Raw genomic sequence first — 18,624 nt, forward strand, 5'->3', positions numbered from 1 at the left:
AGTTGCTCTTTTTCCCTAGCATTAGTGTTGCTAGCTTTAGTTGATGTAAAGTGTAATTGTCACGTATCCTTTTCTGATTATGTCTCTTCTAGGCTTTTTGACATCCTTCAATGTCAATTGTCCATCTTTGCTGGTTCAGTTCATGTGGCAGGTGCCCTCCTCTCCGGCTCATGGTGTTACCATTATGAGATTGCTAATATTAGGTCATTTCAACGGTCATTAATAAGGAAATGGAACAAAGGTTATGAATGTAACCACAGTTCTATGAATCCGACAATCACTTTAATTCAGAATTCTTGTGTTCCTGTGAGAAGATTCTGCAGGAACAGAGTCACAGATGAAGTTCTGTAGCCTTTGATTGTGAGGTTGTTGGTATTGATATTGGAATGCCGTATGCTCAAAGAGAATCATTCCGTGCTTTTCTTCTTGCCAGCTCTGGTGGTCATCCAGAATTTATAGAACTTTTATTACCAATTTTATATCTGTTTTGTGATTTGAGAACCTTTTTATACATACTGTATATGCAGGTGTAAATCTGAGAAAAATGGCACTTGCCTCTAGAAACTCCCATGTTGGGCCCCATCTTTAGGCGTGGGTGAATCTGGATGATGGTTCTCCATACCACGTCACAGGCAAAGTGTCCAGGGATGAACTGCATCGTGGCAGCTAGGTAGTCTCGGGCCTGGTAGCTCTCTTCTGTGCTGTAATCTGACAGAGACATAAAATAGGATTAGACACAATCCTAAACATGAGCAGTCCAGGTATGTAGAGGAAGCTGACCATCAGAGGTGTGTGCCCGCTGCCTGTACACCGCCTCATTCTTCCAGATGTCCTCCTCGCTCTCAGCCACCAACAGAGAGTTACACACGTGACTGTCATGAAGATCCTGAAGCAGCATGCGCTACACAGGACACAATAGCATGGTGAAATCACCTCATAGTCTCAATAACATGTCATGATCCGTTTTAAAGGACACATATAATGCAAGTGCCTTTTTGAGCTACAACATTACTAGCTATAACATTGATAAATCACCAAAAACAGACCTGGTCTAAATATATAATGCATAATTAAATCTGCAAGCAGTGACAAAAGGCCCTCGCAACCCTTGCAACTGCGGAAGGGCACGCCACAGATAAATGTTTGCGGCCCATTGTAACTTTGCAGGGGGCGCTGGAGAGCCATTTTTAAAGACAGAATTTTCTCCGCACATCATTTTGCCCACCTTATTAAAATAAACACTCCTGGGTTTGTCTGAATCCGACGATGTTTGCAAAATGTACAGGATTTTTTATGCTTTCAAAATGGCTACTTCGTTAAGATCTCATTATGACCACACCCTGAGATTTATACAAATTCCTTTAACGACTTTTGACCCCAGATGGGTTCTGATGATGCTGCCTCAGTTTGGAGTCTGTTGGATAAAAACCCTACGACAAGTTTGTTATGTGAAAGTATGAGGTCTAGATTTTGGACATCTGTATAATTAGATTCAAAATGGCTGCCTTCACGTTGGAGAGGGTGTGGTCCCCATAGAATTTTTGGCTCAGGATCAAATAAAGAACAAGTGTACCAAATTTCAGTGGATTATAACTTTTTTTCACTTCCCATTTGAGGTGTGGCCATGCAAATGTGTACGTAGACAGGGCGTGGTCTTCATTGGCATTTTTGTTCAGAATGACAGAAAGGGTCTGTGCACCAAATTGTATTTTATGACAAACTCATTTCTTCAGTCCCATTTAACTTTTCAGGGGGCGCTGGAGAGCCACTTTTAAAGATACAAGTATAATTCACATATCATTATGTCCAGATCAAAATACACAAACGCTACATTGGGTTCATCCAGCTCTGACAATTTTTGCAAGCGTTACAGGATTTTTTTTATGTTTTCAAAATGGCCACTGTGTTATAAGCTCGTCATGACCACATCCTGAGAATTATGTGATTTTTTTTAAAAACTTGTAACCCCAGATATGTCCTGAAGATGCTGCCTCAATTTGGAGTCCGAGGGATCAAAATCCTTGGACAAGCTCGTTAAAATTTTGGACATCTCAAGTTGACCCAAGATGGCTGACGTTTCAACTTACAGATTTATTTATTTAAATGTTCTGACAAATAAAGTTAAAATATTTCTTGTTTCAAGAGAATCTATTACCCCTTTTAGACTGAAAAGCACTTTCTGCCTTCACGTATCAAATTCTTCCATCAACACTTTTTGTAGATTGTTTGAAAGAGATGCGATGGATCTATGTAAAAATATTCATCATTATACTGATAGTTTAACAAAAGAAGAAAAAAAAAAGCATCACATGAGTTAATGAATGATAAAAGGGGTGATACTGTCATACAAGACACGGACACATACGAAGAAGAAATATGGTCACAGTTATCAGATGCTACCTACTATAAAAGACTGCCTGCAAATCCCACCTTAGCATTTCAAAGTGAAATATTCAAGTACTTAGAACAGGCATACCCAAAGTATGTAAACATTTATGTAAACATACCAGACACATATTCAGTTCATTGTCTATGTGTTACATTAGCGTACTGTACTGGTGTTCAGCCTGTTGTTCTCCATTTTATTGTTATTATTGTTATTATATGTCTCCACCATGAAATTTACTTTTTACAAGAGATTGTTTATCAGCAATATCGGTGATGTCAAGGTTTTTTTCACAGATATCGTATCAAGATACTGAACATTTTGCTGAAGTTTTTTCTGCACTGCTCCAATCTGTGTGTGCCCATGCGTCAGTCCCAGTTTGTCCTCAGTGCATTGGATTTGTCTTTTTGAACACTCACCCATGAAAATATTAATTTATATCTAATTAAAAGTATTCTCTTATCAATTTTTTACATGAAGCTATAAGTTAATTTGTAAACTTCACTATAACTGAACATGAATGTGGTGCTTGCGAAAGGATTTTAAAAAGGTCGGTATTGACAAAATATTGGTTATCGGTCAAATCAGACAAGACAAATGTTGATATCCATATCAGACAATCCCTAGTTTTTTCTTCTTGTATTCTAGTCCAAATTGGTTGGTAGAATGACATGTACCTGATTGACAACCCGGCAGATCTCACTGATCTTCTGGACCACAGCCTGATGGAGCTGCAGGTACTCGGGCTGCTGCTCCTCTTTGTTCTGCACTTCCTCACAGCTGGTTTGCACTTCAGCACTCAGGTTTCTGTCGAACACATAATTCACACATGAAGGAGGGGCTCTGAGCCTGCTCTGGGTGACAGAAGGGAGAGTGAGAGAAGGGTAAGAGGAGGGAGATAGGGAGGTGAGAGGAAGGTGAATATTAGGTCATAGGTGGGTGGATTGGTGTGTGATAGGTTGGGGACAGGTGGGTGACAGGAAGGTGAGAGGAGGATGAGAGGAGAGTGGGAGGAGTGGGAGACAAAGGTGAGAGGAGGGTGAGAGAAGGGTGAGAGAAGGGTGACAGGAGGGTGACAGGAGGGAGAAAGGAGGGAGAAAGGAGGGTGACAGGAGGGTGACAGGAGGGTGACAGGAGGGACAAAGGAGGGTGACAGGAGGATGACAGGAGGGTGACAGGAGGGACAAAGGAGGGTGACAGGAGGATGAGTGAGAGGAGGAAGGCAGGAAGGTAAGAAGAGAGTGAGAAGGTGACAGGTGGGTAAGAGGAGAGAGACAGGAGGACCTGACCTGGAGTGTGAATAGACCTTCACACGGTCCTGGTGTACTCGCAGGATTAACCAGAAATGGGGCATCAGAGGGGGTTGTGTGTCCCGCTCCCCAAGGGTGGGGCTCTCACATTCAGAGTCACTGCTGCCGCCGTCATAGCCTAAAAGAGACATTATGCAGCCCAAAAAAGTTAAGACATTGTTATGTCATGGACAAGGTAAGCCCTTTGTGACTAATCACTGCTGCAATATTTCTGGGCTTTTTCTGTCTTATGTTGCTCTCAGTGGAGTGAGTGAGCGCTTACCTTGTGTGTCAGAATCCAGGCTGCCCTGACTAGAAACCACGCTCTGCACACGGCTGGGTCTAGACCTCTCACAGGCTGAAAGCAAAAAGCATACAGAGAGTTACCACCGCATGTGTACACATCCTGGCCTGCTAAGTCACTCACTGTGAAAGATGGGCCCTGTGCACTCAGCCAAGCTGCCACTAGAGGGTGTTTTGGGGGGTGAGCATGACGCTAGAGGCTCTGTTCTGAAGGACATTGGCTCCGCTCCTGAAGTCGAGTCAGAGAGGTTCAGCAGGTCTGCACAGGGACCCTCAAACAACATCACATAAAGGGGTCAGAACAGTGTTTTACCTTTTTAAAACAAAAATGGTTACTCTAGGATGCACAGTGCGAGACGTGTGCTTTTGCATGCCTAGAAATTGAGTCCTGTGTATGCAGAGGTGTTACTGTTTGAATATAATCATAATCATCGAATAGAGTTGTCAAGTATCAAAATTCAGATTCTAATTAATACTAAAATTAGACAAAATTCAAATAAGCAAGTGTTAATACTAAAAAGGCACATTCACAGGACAGAAATGAACCTTTCTGGGATAGCTTTATAATGATCTTGAGCTGTATCAGAACAAGTATTACCACATAGACTAGGATATGCCTATGGACCACAATGGAACCTAGAGTTGTAGTGAAAACTACTCTAAACAAGACTAAGACCTGTCGGAGACCACAGGGTTCCGAGATATCCGAAGACAGATATATAGATATGGATATAGATCTCTGATGTCTGGATGACTGAGGGATTACACACGTGTAAAAATACATGGTAATACAGAAACTACTACAATGTAATGTTGAATATGAATATTGTCTAAATAAAGATTTTTTTAAAATCAATGTGGTATCAGAATCGTTATTGAGGATCTAATCCATTCCTTAGTATTACAATCAAGAATTTTTCATATTACGACAACACTATCTGAGAAAGAGCCTGATTGAGCCTGAATGAGAACAGAATGTTTAGTACCAGGTTAGAGTCTGCCTCAGCAGGGCCCCCCGGTGTATCAGGGTAGGGGCCACTGGGAGTGTGAGGCCTCATGCTTAGAGGGAGCATGTTGGTGCTGTGGATTCTCTGAGGGTGCAGTCGGCTCAGAGAAATGTAGAAGAAATCTTCCTCTGCATTAAATACATATCCAGCCAGAGACACGTGCCGGAACTCCTGAGTATGGACAGATGCAGTTAAGACGTATACTACCAGTCAAAGGTTTCTATACACTTTTTCATTTGTTTCTTCTTTGTTTTCAAGACTATGGAGCTCAAAAGCGACTGCCCACTCGCCGGTTCCAGAAATAAATTTATATTTTTGAGAAACAAAAATATATTAAAAGCCTGACAGCTTGCTTAGGGCTAACTAGCTACATGATGACTAATAACCACAAGACCTATAATTTAATTGTCAATCTGTCTCTGAAACTTTATAAACTTATTGAGGCATTTCACCAAATCTTTGATTTTAAATGTGTTTTTGTACTCAAAGCAACCGTGTTACGGATAATAGTCACCATATAGCTGATAGCTGGTTAGCCTCTGCAATGTCTTTGAACACTTAGTGAAAGAAAAATTCCAATCTGTACCTCACTATCTTCAAATGAGTGGTTAGTGTCTAACCACAGGGATCAGAGAGACAGGAGGTCAGCGGATAAATTCAGCCATCCTGTGAACAGGGAATGCTGGATAAAAAACCTTTCCAACCGTGAGCTCTCCCAGACAGAGAAAGAGGTACTTTCCAAAGGACTGAATTTCTCTGTAACATCTAACCAGATCTTCACAGTAGACTACATTACAGTAGCAGAAACTCACATTAGAAACAATAAACTTACAGAGACAGAAGCTGGAGACCTAAGACTGAAAGTAACAGCTGCACTGAACAGCTCCAAACCTCCTCCCTCCGACATAACATCAGAGGAAAGGAAGGCTATCACTGCTCTAGAAAAGGACCACAGCATCAACATTTTCCCACATGACAAAGGGAGATGCACCGTGATCCTGAACTCAGCTGATTAAGAGGCTACAGTCAACAGCATACTCGGTGACACCACAACCTATGAATTACTGAAATGAGCCCCTACCGGTGGGTAGAAGAAGAAGATCATAGATGGCTTACAGAAGTTGGAGAAGGAAGAAGTCATTGATCGACAGCTGTATTAAAGACTCTAAAGATCCTGGTGACCCCATTCCTTGCATCTATGGCCTCCATCACATACAATGTGGCCAAACATCTGAAGACTATCCTGGCTCCTCTGGTTGGCAACACAGAGCACCATATTGAGAACACAGCAGAAAAGCAAAGTCAAGCATCTCCAATTCAGATCAGACAGTGGTTTAATTTGATGTGACATCTTTTTTTCATTTGTATCCCCACATGAGTAGTGGTAGAGGCACCAAGCGGGAGACTACTGCAGGATACTAATCAGTTGGCAAATTTGTCACCTGACCAAAATTGTCAACTGCTGGAAAAGTGTTTAAATACAACATATTTCCAAATCAGAGGAAAGTTCTAGAAGCAAATCCTAGGCTGTGCCATGGGCTCACACGCCTCTCCTATTATCACCAATTTATAAATGGAACAATTTGAACAGAATGCAATGGCCTTATTTCTAGGCACTCCACCTGCACATTGGTATCGATACGTAGATGACAATTGGATTAAAATCAAAATTCAAGATCTGGAACTCTTTACAACACATATTAATGCTGTGGATCCAACCATTAAGTTCACATGGGAAGAAGATTATCCAGTAACTATAGGAGAGGACTGGTGACTCCAGATAGAAGTCTTCAGGAAGCCTACACCACATTCACTGCAGCACAAAGTCATATACTTATTATTCATAGACTACAACACAGGGCTCCAGTGGTTGCTACAAACACAGAGGTAAAAGTGAAAGAGGAACAACAAGTGGAGAAAGCTCTCTCGGCTTGTGGGTTTCCAAAATGGGCGTTCAGAGAGCTAAAATATAGGACAACAGGGAATCTGAACCTAGAAGGAAAGGTGTAACCATTCCTTACACAGCTGGTGTGTCTGAAAAGCTTCAGACAATTCAGACAGCATGAAATTCTGGTCTATTTCAAACCTACAAACACTTTCAGACAAAAACTAGTTCACCCAAAGTACAAAACCTCAAGCCACAAACAAAGCAATGTAGTCTATCCCATCCAGTATAGTGAAGACTGCAGTGAGCTTTACACTGGAGAAACTAAACAGTCACTCCAAGAGAATGTGTCAACACCGTCGTGAGAGCTCCTCTGGACCTCAGTCCACCGTACATCTTTATCTCAAAGTCACTAAGCACTTCTTTGAAGATAGTGAGGTACAGATCTTAGCCAGAGAAAATAAATGGTTTGAGATGGGAGTTAAAAAGATTTTTTGTAAGGACAATCCTTCTTTGAACAGGAATTGGGACCTTAGACATCATCATCTTTTATAACTCTATCCTCAGACCCAAATCAAAACAAAGAAAACAATAGGTAGTATGCAGTATGCCAGTAGGTGTGAGAGCACCCATTAGGGGCCTGAATGATTAGGCTAAGTATGACTCAGGCACAGTTCAGACTTAGTCTAGCTTAGCAGACTAAGCCTACAAACAGAAACTGAAGCTGCCCCCATGACCCAGCCCGGATAAGCAGAAGAAAATGGATGAATGGATTTTTTTTATTTTTTTTTACCATGGATCATACCTGAACGACTGAGGGATTACACATCTTTGAGCCTAAATATTTGAAATTTTCAAAAAGTCTATGGAAAAAATGAATGGAAAATTTACTTCCAGAACCACAGCTGGCAGTTGAGCTCCATTTACGTCATAGATTCTGACTGAAAACATCAAAACTATGAATAAACACATACGGAATCTAGCAAACAAACAATACATTCAAAATAACTCAGAACTTTAAAAATACGTTATTCCACTTCATAATGCCAAATATCTTGCATCATACATTTGATGTCATCTCTAGGTTTACTATTTTCTACATTTTGATACATAAAGACAAAAACATTGCATGAGAAGATGTGTCTAAACTTTTGATTGGTAGTGTAGACCATGTTAGACTTCACAATATGAAAAAATGCACAATTAAGTTTTTAAAATGAGATCCTTCTTGTCTTGTCAAAATGTGCACAGTGTATCCAGTATTTTTTGACATTGCTCAGCCCTACTCTAGTACATGAAAACCTTAGCTCAGAGTGCACGTGCCTGTTTGAACTTCGCCAACGACTGTTCAGGGCCGAAGACAAATTGCAGAGGCACCTCCTCACAGTGACAGTGCGGGCGTCCGGCTGAGCGGGACACGTGCGCGACCACTTTGAGCAGAGTGTCTGAGCTGATCCGATGACAGGAGCGCAGGGCTGATACCATCTCATCCTCCAGCAGCCAGCGGATCTACAGCACCACACAAAGAAACAGAATGAGTGTTTGATAAGACAACGCTGCAGGGTTGCCCCTCAATAATCCAGTATTGAATTGACATAAAAAATGTCATAGATTAAGTATTGAATATTAAGATTCATTACATTTTGAAATTCTGTATCTAGGAAACAGTGAAATATTGAATTTAAGAAGAAATGAAGATTTTAAAATGATCCGAATGATGCTATTGGCTGGTAAAAAGGCAATCACAAGAAGATGGTACCTAGGGTGGAAGAATGGATGTTATGCTTAATATCTATAATATGAAGAAAGTGACTGCATCTGTTATGTTGGAAATGGACAAATTTAATAAGATTTGGAAAGAGTGGTTACAATACATTATACAAAGTAGATCAGACTTTGTGTAGGGCTGATTGAGGATGCCAGTGCAGTCTTGAATTTTCTATTTTTTCTTTTCCTTACCTTATATAAGTGTGCCCCGGTGAGAGATGAAATGACAGGATCTTTACACCCTGGTTCAATACTACAATGTTATTTGTTACGGTTTCTTTTTTTTAAAATGTATGTTATAATACCTTGTATGAATACAACTGCTGTATTGAAGATGGGTATTCTGGAAACAGTGGCGTTTTAAATGTTGCGGGGTTCTGTGGAGGTGTACTCTGTGCAATTTGAAAAAAATACAAATTAAAAAAAAGAAAGAAGTTTGGAAATCAGCTGAAGAACTCTAACATGGCTTATGGTGCGTGTTTGGGGCGAATGATGGGCGGTGCGTTTGAACAAGATTGACCCAAAAGTAAAGGAAGCAGAACTAAATCTAGTGCGCAGTGAGGTCAGTCCACAGAGCACGCCAATATGTGTGAAAAGGAACAGGTTTGTTTTCACTGGAATGCATTTCTGTTTGATTAATCCACCTGTTAGTCACGCCAAACTAGGTGCCAACTACGATAAAACTCCAATAAGAAGGAGAATCATGTCCAGCTGAAATTAGGGAGACAGGATATCATTCTTCATCATAATGTTGTCAAATCAATTGAAGAATAAGTCAATATAGTGATTATCGTGAGAGGCCTAGCCCTGATTTTTGTGCAAATTAAAGCGCTGATGACGCGAGAGTGCACAGATCCATGTATGCTTGATGAGAAAACATTAGGGCTGTAGTCAACTAGAAATTCTTGGTCAACTAATGACATGGCTTGCCAATCGATTAGTCGACTAAACTAACTATGCAGAGGAAACAATGTATTTATATAATCATGAGTTTAATCTGCCTTTATACATACAAACACCACACAATACAAAATCTTCAGCTGGCTCACTCACTAATTTCCTCCTCCTGCTATAGCCCCATACAAACTAAATCCTTATAATTTAAAAATAATGATTAGACTACTAATACAGATTTTGGTCTACTAAGACACCATCGACCAATTAATCAACTAAACAACTAAAGGCATACAGCTCTCAATAACAATACAATATGTACTTTCGCGCCCAGCAACATATGGAATCTATTTAGTGTGTTTGTGCAGTCCTTACCTCGTCCATGGTGGCCACGATGGCTGATCTGTGAGGTTCCGGTAGCTTGGAAAGAGGGTCCCCACTGACCCTGCATACCATAAAGAGAAACCAACCACTGTTATGAAGCCCCACTTCAACTGTCTGTGTAATCCCTCAGTCGACCAAGTCTGATCCATAGCAAAAGACAAATTTTACATCTGTCAACTGGACAAATCACTGTAGGAGTGAAGACGTTTCGCAGCTCATCCAAGCCTCTTCTTCAATTCTGAAATGATGAAGCGACTTGATGACCAGCGAAACATCTTCACTCCTAAAGCAATTTGTCCAGTTGACAGACTTAAAGTTTGTCTTTTGCTTTCCCCCACTTAAACTCCTAAATATGTCGTATACATCACACACACTTACCCATCCATGCCTCCTGCCCGCAAAGCATCTAGCCCCACCAGCAGCTCATCATCCGAGCGATATGAGGAGGGCTGTCCCGGGGAGCGGTTCAGAGACACACTGCTCTCGGACATGTACCTGTACATGAATGAAGATAACTCACAAGAGCACAGCAGTTTAACCTGAGGCACCAGCACACCACAGCTGTGCCTTGTTTCATCCACACATTTGAATAATCTTTTACTATTAGTCTGTCTACATCTTCAAAGCTCAAAATCCTCTATTCTACCTTGTGATGCCATGTTGTGGTAGTTTTACAGGTACCGTTTACCCTTTGTTCAGTAGAGATGGGCAATTCCAGGTCTCAAATTATCCAAATTCTAGTGAAGGTGTGTGGAGTTTAAAAACCCAATGGAGCACTTCTTCTATTACCACATGACATCACAAGGTGGAAGAGAGGGATTTATGCTTGAGAAAAGAACTCAACCCTAGAAAAAAAAAGAACCCTAAATATGCAAGGTTTGTGTGTTAAACATGTGTGAATGAAACAAAACATAACTCCAGGCATGTTTTTGATGAGGAAACAACATTATAACATAAATCCAAAATACCGTAATATGGGTCCTTTAAGGTGAGACATTGCAGGGAATAGGAAAAAATCTTTACACATCAATTTTCTCATCATGCGATGTTTTCATATAAAAAATAAGGCATTTTATGTGTAAAAACGACCTAAATGGATAATTGTTGGGACATTCAAAGCAGAAACTTGAAAAGAGCCAAGTTTAAATTTCTTTCTTGATTTTGTTGTCATACTAGATACTAAAAATATACAGAGGGCATTTTGGATATCTTATATCTAGTATTTGAGTAAACTAAATGTCATTGAAAAATTGTCTAAAAAATCATTTACTATTACTTATAACTTAAATAAATCAGACTTGAAATTAGATATTTTAAAAAAATCCTTCTGCACATTTCATCAATATAAATGCAAGACTGGAAAGTGTGGTGTAGGGATGATGCTTAAAGTAACATGAAGTTACAATCTCATATATAAACTCTATGGATGCAAGTTGATTAAATTAAATATTAAAAAATCTTTTGGAATGTACAGTGTTGCTATTTCCACATGAACGATAGTATGCGAAGAGACCAAACTGGCAAAAAACAAAAAAAGAAAAGAAAAAAAAGTCTGCCTCTAGTGTCTCCCCTTAAGAGAAGCCACATTACACACTTATACTACATAAAACATTCTGAAAATGACAATAAAAATAGACATATGATGCAATTAACACATTTAAACTAGTTTATAGGAAACATACAAAGAGATACTAAAAGATTAACTTTGATCAGATGGTCAAATTTGAGTTTATTTGGAAAAAGTACAATACATGCATACATTGTTCATGTAATCATATTTATAATAAGTGTTTAGAATGGCTTTCTATGCATGTTGACCATATGAGATAAGATTTCTAAAGGTATACTATGTAACTTTTCTGTTGGTGTGTCCACCCTCTGCTTATCTCTATGGAAATATTATTGCTTTGCCTGAAATATTGGAGAGTATGGCATTAAATCTATGCATCTCTATATAGATAATCAATTGACACCACCACGCCAAGTTACAGATCAGATCTATGGCGTGGTATGCCAACTGATAGTAAGAATGAAAGTTTTCTGGTGTATTAAAAAAACACATAGTGCCCCTTTAACTAACCTGTTGTGGTGAAAATCAGCCAGTACTTCTATCTCCAAAGGAAGTGTCAGGATGAAAATATCAAGTGTGATTGAGAGGTCCTTCAGATCCACCGAGTGGAGCAGCTCCACGTTCTCCAGACAGGAAATGACCTGACCTGCAGACAGCAGAGCCCCATCAGACCAGGACTAGACTGAAGCACTGAAGCAGACCGGCGCAGACTAGACTAAAATAAAGTAGACTAAATAAGACTAGAAAAGACTAGAGCAGACTGGAGCAGACTAAAGCAGAGTGAGGAGACCTGGGCTAGCACTCACCCAGGCAGGTGGGTAGAGTTTGGACGGGCACAGAGCCGTGGCTACTCTTTACGTTCACGGAGCAGGTGATGTGCACAAAGAGGGGGGGCATGTCCAGCTGCAGCCCCTCAACAGAGCCACCCTCCAGGATGCTGAAGGAGTCATCATCCTGGTTCACTGTGTTAGAATCAGACACAGAGCTGCCCAGAGCCTGAGTGCTGGGGTCAGGCTGGTCCTCATACTCCACTAGCAGGTCTGAGTCGCTCTCCGTCTGCACACACATGGCCTCTGCAACACACACACTACACTGTCAGTCCACTCACCACACAACATCTACATGTGTGTGCTGAGGAATGGACAAGCCCTAACCTACAATGGAATTACATTTGAGCCTGTAATATTGGAAGTCATCTTTGTTGAGTATTTCTGCACAAACTCTAAGGAGTTTTTGCATTATGATAATGTACACACACAAACTACAAATCTTCACGTTGGCTGGACGATTTCCATTTTGCCCTGATAATAGTATATAATATCAGGAAGGATGAAATAGAACTGCGCTGTTTCTGTACCTGAGGACTGACTATTAGTTGAATTCTGCTCTCTAGTAGACTAGAAAAGAACCGTCGTTCTTAAATATGAAGTGGGTAATTTATTTAAACTGTGCTTGACAAACATTTAGGAAGAACTGTGTTTTTTCAGTTTTTTGGTCCATACCATCTTCTGTAGCTGGCTCTGCCTCAGACACCATGTCCTCTATAGGCCTCCTCTCTGTCTCTTCATTGTCAGAGTCCTGCTGAACAGTGAAGTTTTACAGAGTCATGCTGAGCGCCATGAACAGGGTTACAGTCCTGCTGAGCGCAGAGTTACATGACATGAGTCTGTATCTGTATCTGAAATAATCATAGCCCCACTCACCTCTTTATTTGACGGAGGACAGTAAAAGAAGTAGTGTGGACTGGATGGGACAGGTTTGAAATATTGGGACAAAATCTTACTGAACTGATCCTGTAAGAGACACAAGCTGCTCACAGACGGCTCCCTTTACATGTCATATGTCTCATATGTTTCAGATGTATTTATATGTGATACACATGCAAAGTATAGGAGGAAGGGACCTGTATGATCTGGTGCAGCTTCGGGTACACTTCACACTTGGACTGGCTCTGCAGCAGGGAGAGAGGAAACTCGGGGAGTGGATCAGACCTTGTCTCCCATTCGGCTCGTGGAGATGTACACTCACTTTCATTGTTGGTGTCGATCTCCACACTGGAGACAGAGGAAAACTGATGAGGTACATGTCAGACATGCAGGGCCTGGGTCCCTCTCCTGCTCTGAGCAGTACATGTTTATTTAAATCTGCGTATTGTGCACATGGACCCAGGAGATGCGTGTCCATGTGCTCAGGGGTAGAGGGGGCCTCAACACTGACAATTTCATCATGTGGCCGCAACAAAGCACACTTCTCAATTTATTGTAAAAGTGAAGCAGAAAGACGTGTTGAGTGCATGGGGCGTTACCTGCAGTGCACTGCAATAGCCACTAACTGAACATGGATCTTCCTCTGGACAAAAGCAATCAGCCCATTCTCTGCAGTAACTGGGGTAAGGTAGATGACATGTCTTGTCTAAGGACACAGCCACAGTATGTCACTCCATATTGTTCATGAGGGCCCCTAGTTTGGCTCTTAGGTAGGACTAACAGATGATAGAGGACCCCTCCCCTAAGTTGCATCTGTACCTGCTGACTGCACACTGTTCCTCCATGTCCCCAATGGTAAAGGCTGCCTGGGGCCATGGCTGCTCTCTGAAGCGCCGCACATGTCCACAGAGCGTGTACAGGAAGGCGCTGATGTCCATCTCCTGAAGGGACTCTTCACAGTAGTCCATAGCCAGCAGGACATCCTGGGCACTGATGCTGTAGGACTGCTGCAGGCTGCGGTACACTCCTGTCCACAACAATACACACGTCAGTCTGTCTGCACATTTGAATAGTATACTAGTATATACCATATTTTGTATTTATTAGCATAAAAAAGTCTATAATAATGTATGAAACAAAGTGACCACTAACTTACGGCTAGTAAACACTATTTAGTAACTAAATAATAGCGACTTTAAAAGAAGACATATTATGCTTTTGTCTGCCACATAGTTATAATCTATGATACTATGGATATTATTTTAGAATTTTGACATTTTACATCGCAATACTGATCTAAAACAACATTTAAAAAATAAGCGTGTTGACTTTCTATTGAAAACTGCAAAGCTGATTTCTGCCTGCCCCTTTATGGTACATTACAGCTGTGCCGGACCATGCTTTTGATGTTCTGTTGAACTGATATGGCCTTGTTCAGATGATCTGACCATAGATCAAAAAGACAGCTCCGCCTTTAAAAGCGAACTTGTTGAAAAGACATACCTGTAATTGGGCTGGAGAAATGGAATTTCCTAACGGTATCCTATAACAAGAATCAAAACTGTTTTTATAACCCTGCTCCTAAACCTTTAAATGACCAAATGTAGCAGATGGTCAACCTGGATTAGGTTATTTCGCATCAAAGGGCACACTTTTCTGGATTAGTGCAGAGGACTTGGGGACATTCAACTGGACGTTGGCCCCACTATGGATAATTGCACTAAGAATACAGTTTTTAGTGGGTAAATGAAACAGGAAAACAATTCTAAAATGCCTAATCCTAGTTGTTGTTTTTTTGTTTTTGTTTTTTTAATTAGCACACCTCATCAAACAGAATGGTTAGAACATATAAACTAGTGTATTAAAGTAGAGTGTGAGATGGTGCATAGTGTGGACCTTTGACGTAGCACTGGTGGTAGTGCTCCTGGAGCAGGTTGCAGTAGTGGGCCAGGTCCTTGTGTTTGTGGGGCTGGGACAGGAGCTCGGGCCAGGGGGATGGGCTACTGCGGTCCTGGGACACACTCCTGCAGCACACACAGGGCCTTACACGCTACAGACAAGTGTCGTTATAGTACTCAATTTTATAACTCAATTTTGAAACTAATGAATAGACTTGATACTAGAAAATACACCAAAAATAGATTAAATAATAGTACTTTCTTTATGTTACCATGTGGTGTTACAGTAGTTCAAGACAAAATTTGAGCTTTCCTGAACAGCTGTATCTGATGTTCTGTATTGATTTTTTTGTATGTAGTTTTAATACTAGTTTTAGTATAAACTTTATCAATGAGTATCTGTTTTTAATACTTTGACAACCCTACCATTTAATAGTAAAAATCCATTTTATTCCTCTACATTCTTTTATGGACAGCAGGTTGGTGGTAGACCTCTAAAAGCCCCACTGATTGAGAAATTGAACTATTATCACCATTTCATTAAAGTGGAACGAAACACTAAAAAAAAAAAAAAAATCAATACTAAACTATAGTATATGCTGTTTAAATAGCATTGCCTACTGTTCCTAGTCCCTTTTTCTCAACTTTAGTTCAAACTAGGTCAAAAACCCCTAAAGTACCTTAATAAGCAGTAGACCAACAGCCTTTTTCACATAGATAGCTCTACACTGAGAAAGGACCAAGTTTTTTGCAGTCATGATCTACATTTAACAGGGAATCAAAATATATCTGTCACCACTCGTATTTCTCGTATGCTTTTTGGTAATCGGCAACTTTTTTCTGAATGCAAAAACAGTGGACAGCTATTGCAATGGGTGATGTATCCTCTGCGATTAGCCAGCAGCTCATCTGGAAATATTCTTGTTCTGGCTCAGACCCCACCTATTCTTCAACCTTTTCGTGTTCCCAACCATGACCGAAGACATGCTCCATGGGGAGCAGTTTAAAGGTAGTTAATAAGCATAAGATGCAATCGCAATGCTACTAAGTTTTTTGAGACTCATATTGTGCGCCTGTACAATGGCTCTAATTAAAAATCACTGCACTGTACCAGTCTTTCACAGCAACTAACATAATAACCAATACCAATAAAGCATCAGGAAAACAAGGAAACCAACAGAATAATTATTTTGTGTGTTGACGGATGTTGCAATATTGTCATTTCAGAAAATCTTAAACTAATCTATAAACACAAATAAATATAGCCATGTGGTGGTTGAGTTGCGCTGATACAAAAGATAATGGCTTTGTTGTCTGCAAATGTTCACCATCTTCTAACTATGGATGGGACAATATTCGATAATATCGTTAATTGTGATTAAAAAAAGGTCTGCAATTAATCATGATCATCGCACACGATTATAATGGCCTTTATGGCACCAGACTGCCTCATGTTTCTGGTTTCAATGCAATGTTTAGATGTTAGGTCTGGTGTTTGCCCACAAGGGGGCACTCTATCATAGCAATAAAACTTTTTAGCTTCTTTGCCTGTTCTGAATTGGGGATGGTTTTTCATCACCCCAGTCACCGTCATGCACAGGCAGTGGATCTGGATCCCGATGACATATCCTCCACTCAAGAAGGTGAAATTTGATGTGTGAAATTATTATGCATTTGAAAAATCACCAATCTGCAGAGCCTGTTGAAAAAACGATACGGCTCCAAGGGCAAACGACAGCAACTTACATGTACATTTGTGAGACAGTCATCCTGTGTTGTTTGACAAATTTGATCTGAAAATATCCATTGTGAAAATATACTGCCTTGGTTTAACAATTACCGTGATTATTTTGGTCACAATAATCAAAAGTGAGTCTAAATTTTAATATCGTTCCATCCCTACTTCTAACACTCACATTATTCTTATATGAAGCAGATCTCCAGATGCTGTGAGCTTTGTGATGAAAAACTGAGAAGATAAAAGTGTGAATTTTGTGAAGAATATACAAGACTCTCGAGTGGCAACAAAGCGGGTCTCATTGAGTAATATACATTCTACTTACATGTTGAACTATGTGTCCTCCCTCAGTGGAGACCTATATTTTCAAGAAAGAAAGGCTCTCGGCCCACCACCTATCAGTGGCCTCTGCAATTTCCAGAGGCCACTGATAGTTGGTGACATCACAACTACCGGAAACTGTGGATACTTGTTCGACCAATCACAATGTTCCTCATATCCCCAGACCCCACCCCTACTCTACCTCACTCTTTAGTCCTTGAGGTACTGCCCAGTTTAGCAGCTCTATTTCAAATGTGGTTGTGGGCGGAGTTTAGGTGTTTAGTCTCACTTTAAAATAAATACATTTGATTAAAGTGAATAGACCCATATGTCTATGACTACAAATCCATCCACAGACCAAACAAGCCCAACACCAAGCAGCCCAACCCTCTGCATGCTGAAGGTTTAACAAAACTCGCCAAAAACATGTCCACGCACAACATGCTGTTACTTAAAGTCATCTGCTCAGCACTGAAAGCTGCACAAATACTTTTAACCAGATGGGTAAGGATACTAGTTTACATAATGTTGTGTTTCTTTCCTCCTCCTTCTCTGCTCCTCACATGCTCCTCTCCTCTGCTGTTCCACAAATGCTTCGCTCCTCCTCCTTCTTCTTGTCTGTTCCTCACATGCTTCCCTGCTCCTCCTGTGCTTCTCTCCCCCGCCTGTGCGCCTCTCCTTCTCCTTCCTCCCCCCCTTCTGTGTTCCTCTCCTCCTCCTGTACTCCTCTCCTGCTTCTCTCTCCCTCCTACGTCGCTCTCATCCTCCTTCTCTCCTCGGCACATGCTTCTCTTCTACTCCTTCTCTGCTCTTTCTCTCACCTTCATCGTACACTGAACTCTGTATTCATTATTCATTCACTCTAAACTCTGTGAGGCTACTCATGTAGCCACAGATGCCCTGGGGCAGACTGACCAACTGTCTCCAGTCCAGCAGGATGACTCAGGTGGGTAAAATGTTTTGCATAAGGACACAGCAACAATATGTTGCAGCATATGTCGAGGGCCTCTAGTTTGCCAAATTTGATCAGTTTCATCTCTAGATCGGAGGTCGCATTCCCATATTAACTGCTTTATATTGTATTAATTTAGCTGTCTTCAAGGTGGTACCCCAATCACTGTTTTAGATCACCCATACCCATGCCACAAGCTAATTTACTGGCATCTCTGACTTAAAAATAAACAAATTAAACACAAGCACACTTATTACCAAATTTTGTGAGGGACCCTATGCTTTTGCACAGTCTGTCTACGCCAGGATATGGTATTGCTCTCTGGTGAGTTTTCAGGAAGTGACAGTGGAGAACACGTTTGTGCATACCTGCTCAGATTACTGCCTGTGATACCCAAATGACAGAAACACAAAAAGAGACCTTTGAGTGGCAGTAGGTTCTGTGGTTAGATATAAGGCGATATCAGCACACCAACGTAGCAAGGATCAGAAGGAACTTTAACCAGTCTGCAGTGTTACTCAGCA

The 18,624-nt window shown here is 40.8% G+C and overlaps 2 protein-coding genes across 2 annotated transcripts in view; one reads left to right on the forward strand and one right to left on the reverse strand.

Annotated features, from left to right (window-relative positions):
* The window catches only part of szt2 (SZT2 subunit of KICSTOR complex), a 99,644-nt gene that overhangs the window by 39,263 nt on the left and 41,757 nt on the right, over positions 1–18,624 (reverse strand). Inside the window, exons 28-44 of the mRNA XM_055221041.1 lie at positions 15,088–15,215; positions 14,011–14,218; positions 13,389–13,539; positions 13,189–13,278; positions 12,988–13,066; positions 12,292–12,558; positions 11,996–12,131; positions 10,294–10,410; positions 9,907–9,976; positions 8,194–8,379; positions 4,965–5,156; positions 4,103–4,250; positions 3,959–4,033; positions 3,676–3,814; positions 3,064–3,193; positions 781–901; positions 556–708 (exon numbers count right to left, since the gene is read on the reverse strand). Of these exons, the coding sequence (XP_055077016.1) occupies positions 556–708; positions 781–901; positions 3,064–3,193; positions 3,676–3,814; positions 3,959–4,033; positions 4,103–4,250; positions 4,965–5,156; positions 8,194–8,379; positions 9,907–9,976; positions 10,294–10,410; positions 11,996–12,131; positions 12,292–12,558; positions 12,988–13,066; positions 13,189–13,278; positions 13,389–13,539; positions 14,011–14,218; positions 15,088–15,215 (2,390 nt within the window). The remainder of the gene's footprint in view (positions 1–555; positions 709–780; positions 902–3,063; positions 3,194–3,675; positions 3,815–3,958; positions 4,034–4,102; positions 4,251–4,964; positions 5,157–8,193; positions 8,380–9,906; positions 9,977–10,293; positions 10,411–11,995; positions 12,132–12,291; positions 12,559–12,987; positions 13,067–13,188; positions 13,279–13,388; positions 13,540–14,010; positions 14,219–15,087; positions 15,216–18,624) is intronic.
* Positions 1–18,624, forward strand: part of dohh (deoxyhypusine hydroxylase/monooxygenase) — a 272,673-nt gene that overhangs the window by 36,895 nt on the left and 217,154 nt on the right. The gene's annotated exons all lie outside the window — the stretch shown is intronic.

The sequence above is a fragment of the Periophthalmus magnuspinnatus genome, chromosome 4 (assembly GCF_009829125.3).
Source record: "Periophthalmus magnuspinnatus isolate fPerMag1 chromosome 4, fPerMag1.2.pri, whole genome shotgun sequence".
In the NCBI taxonomy this organism is placed as follows: Eukaryota; Metazoa; Chordata; class Actinopteri; order Gobiiformes; family Gobiidae; genus Periophthalmus; species Periophthalmus magnuspinnatus.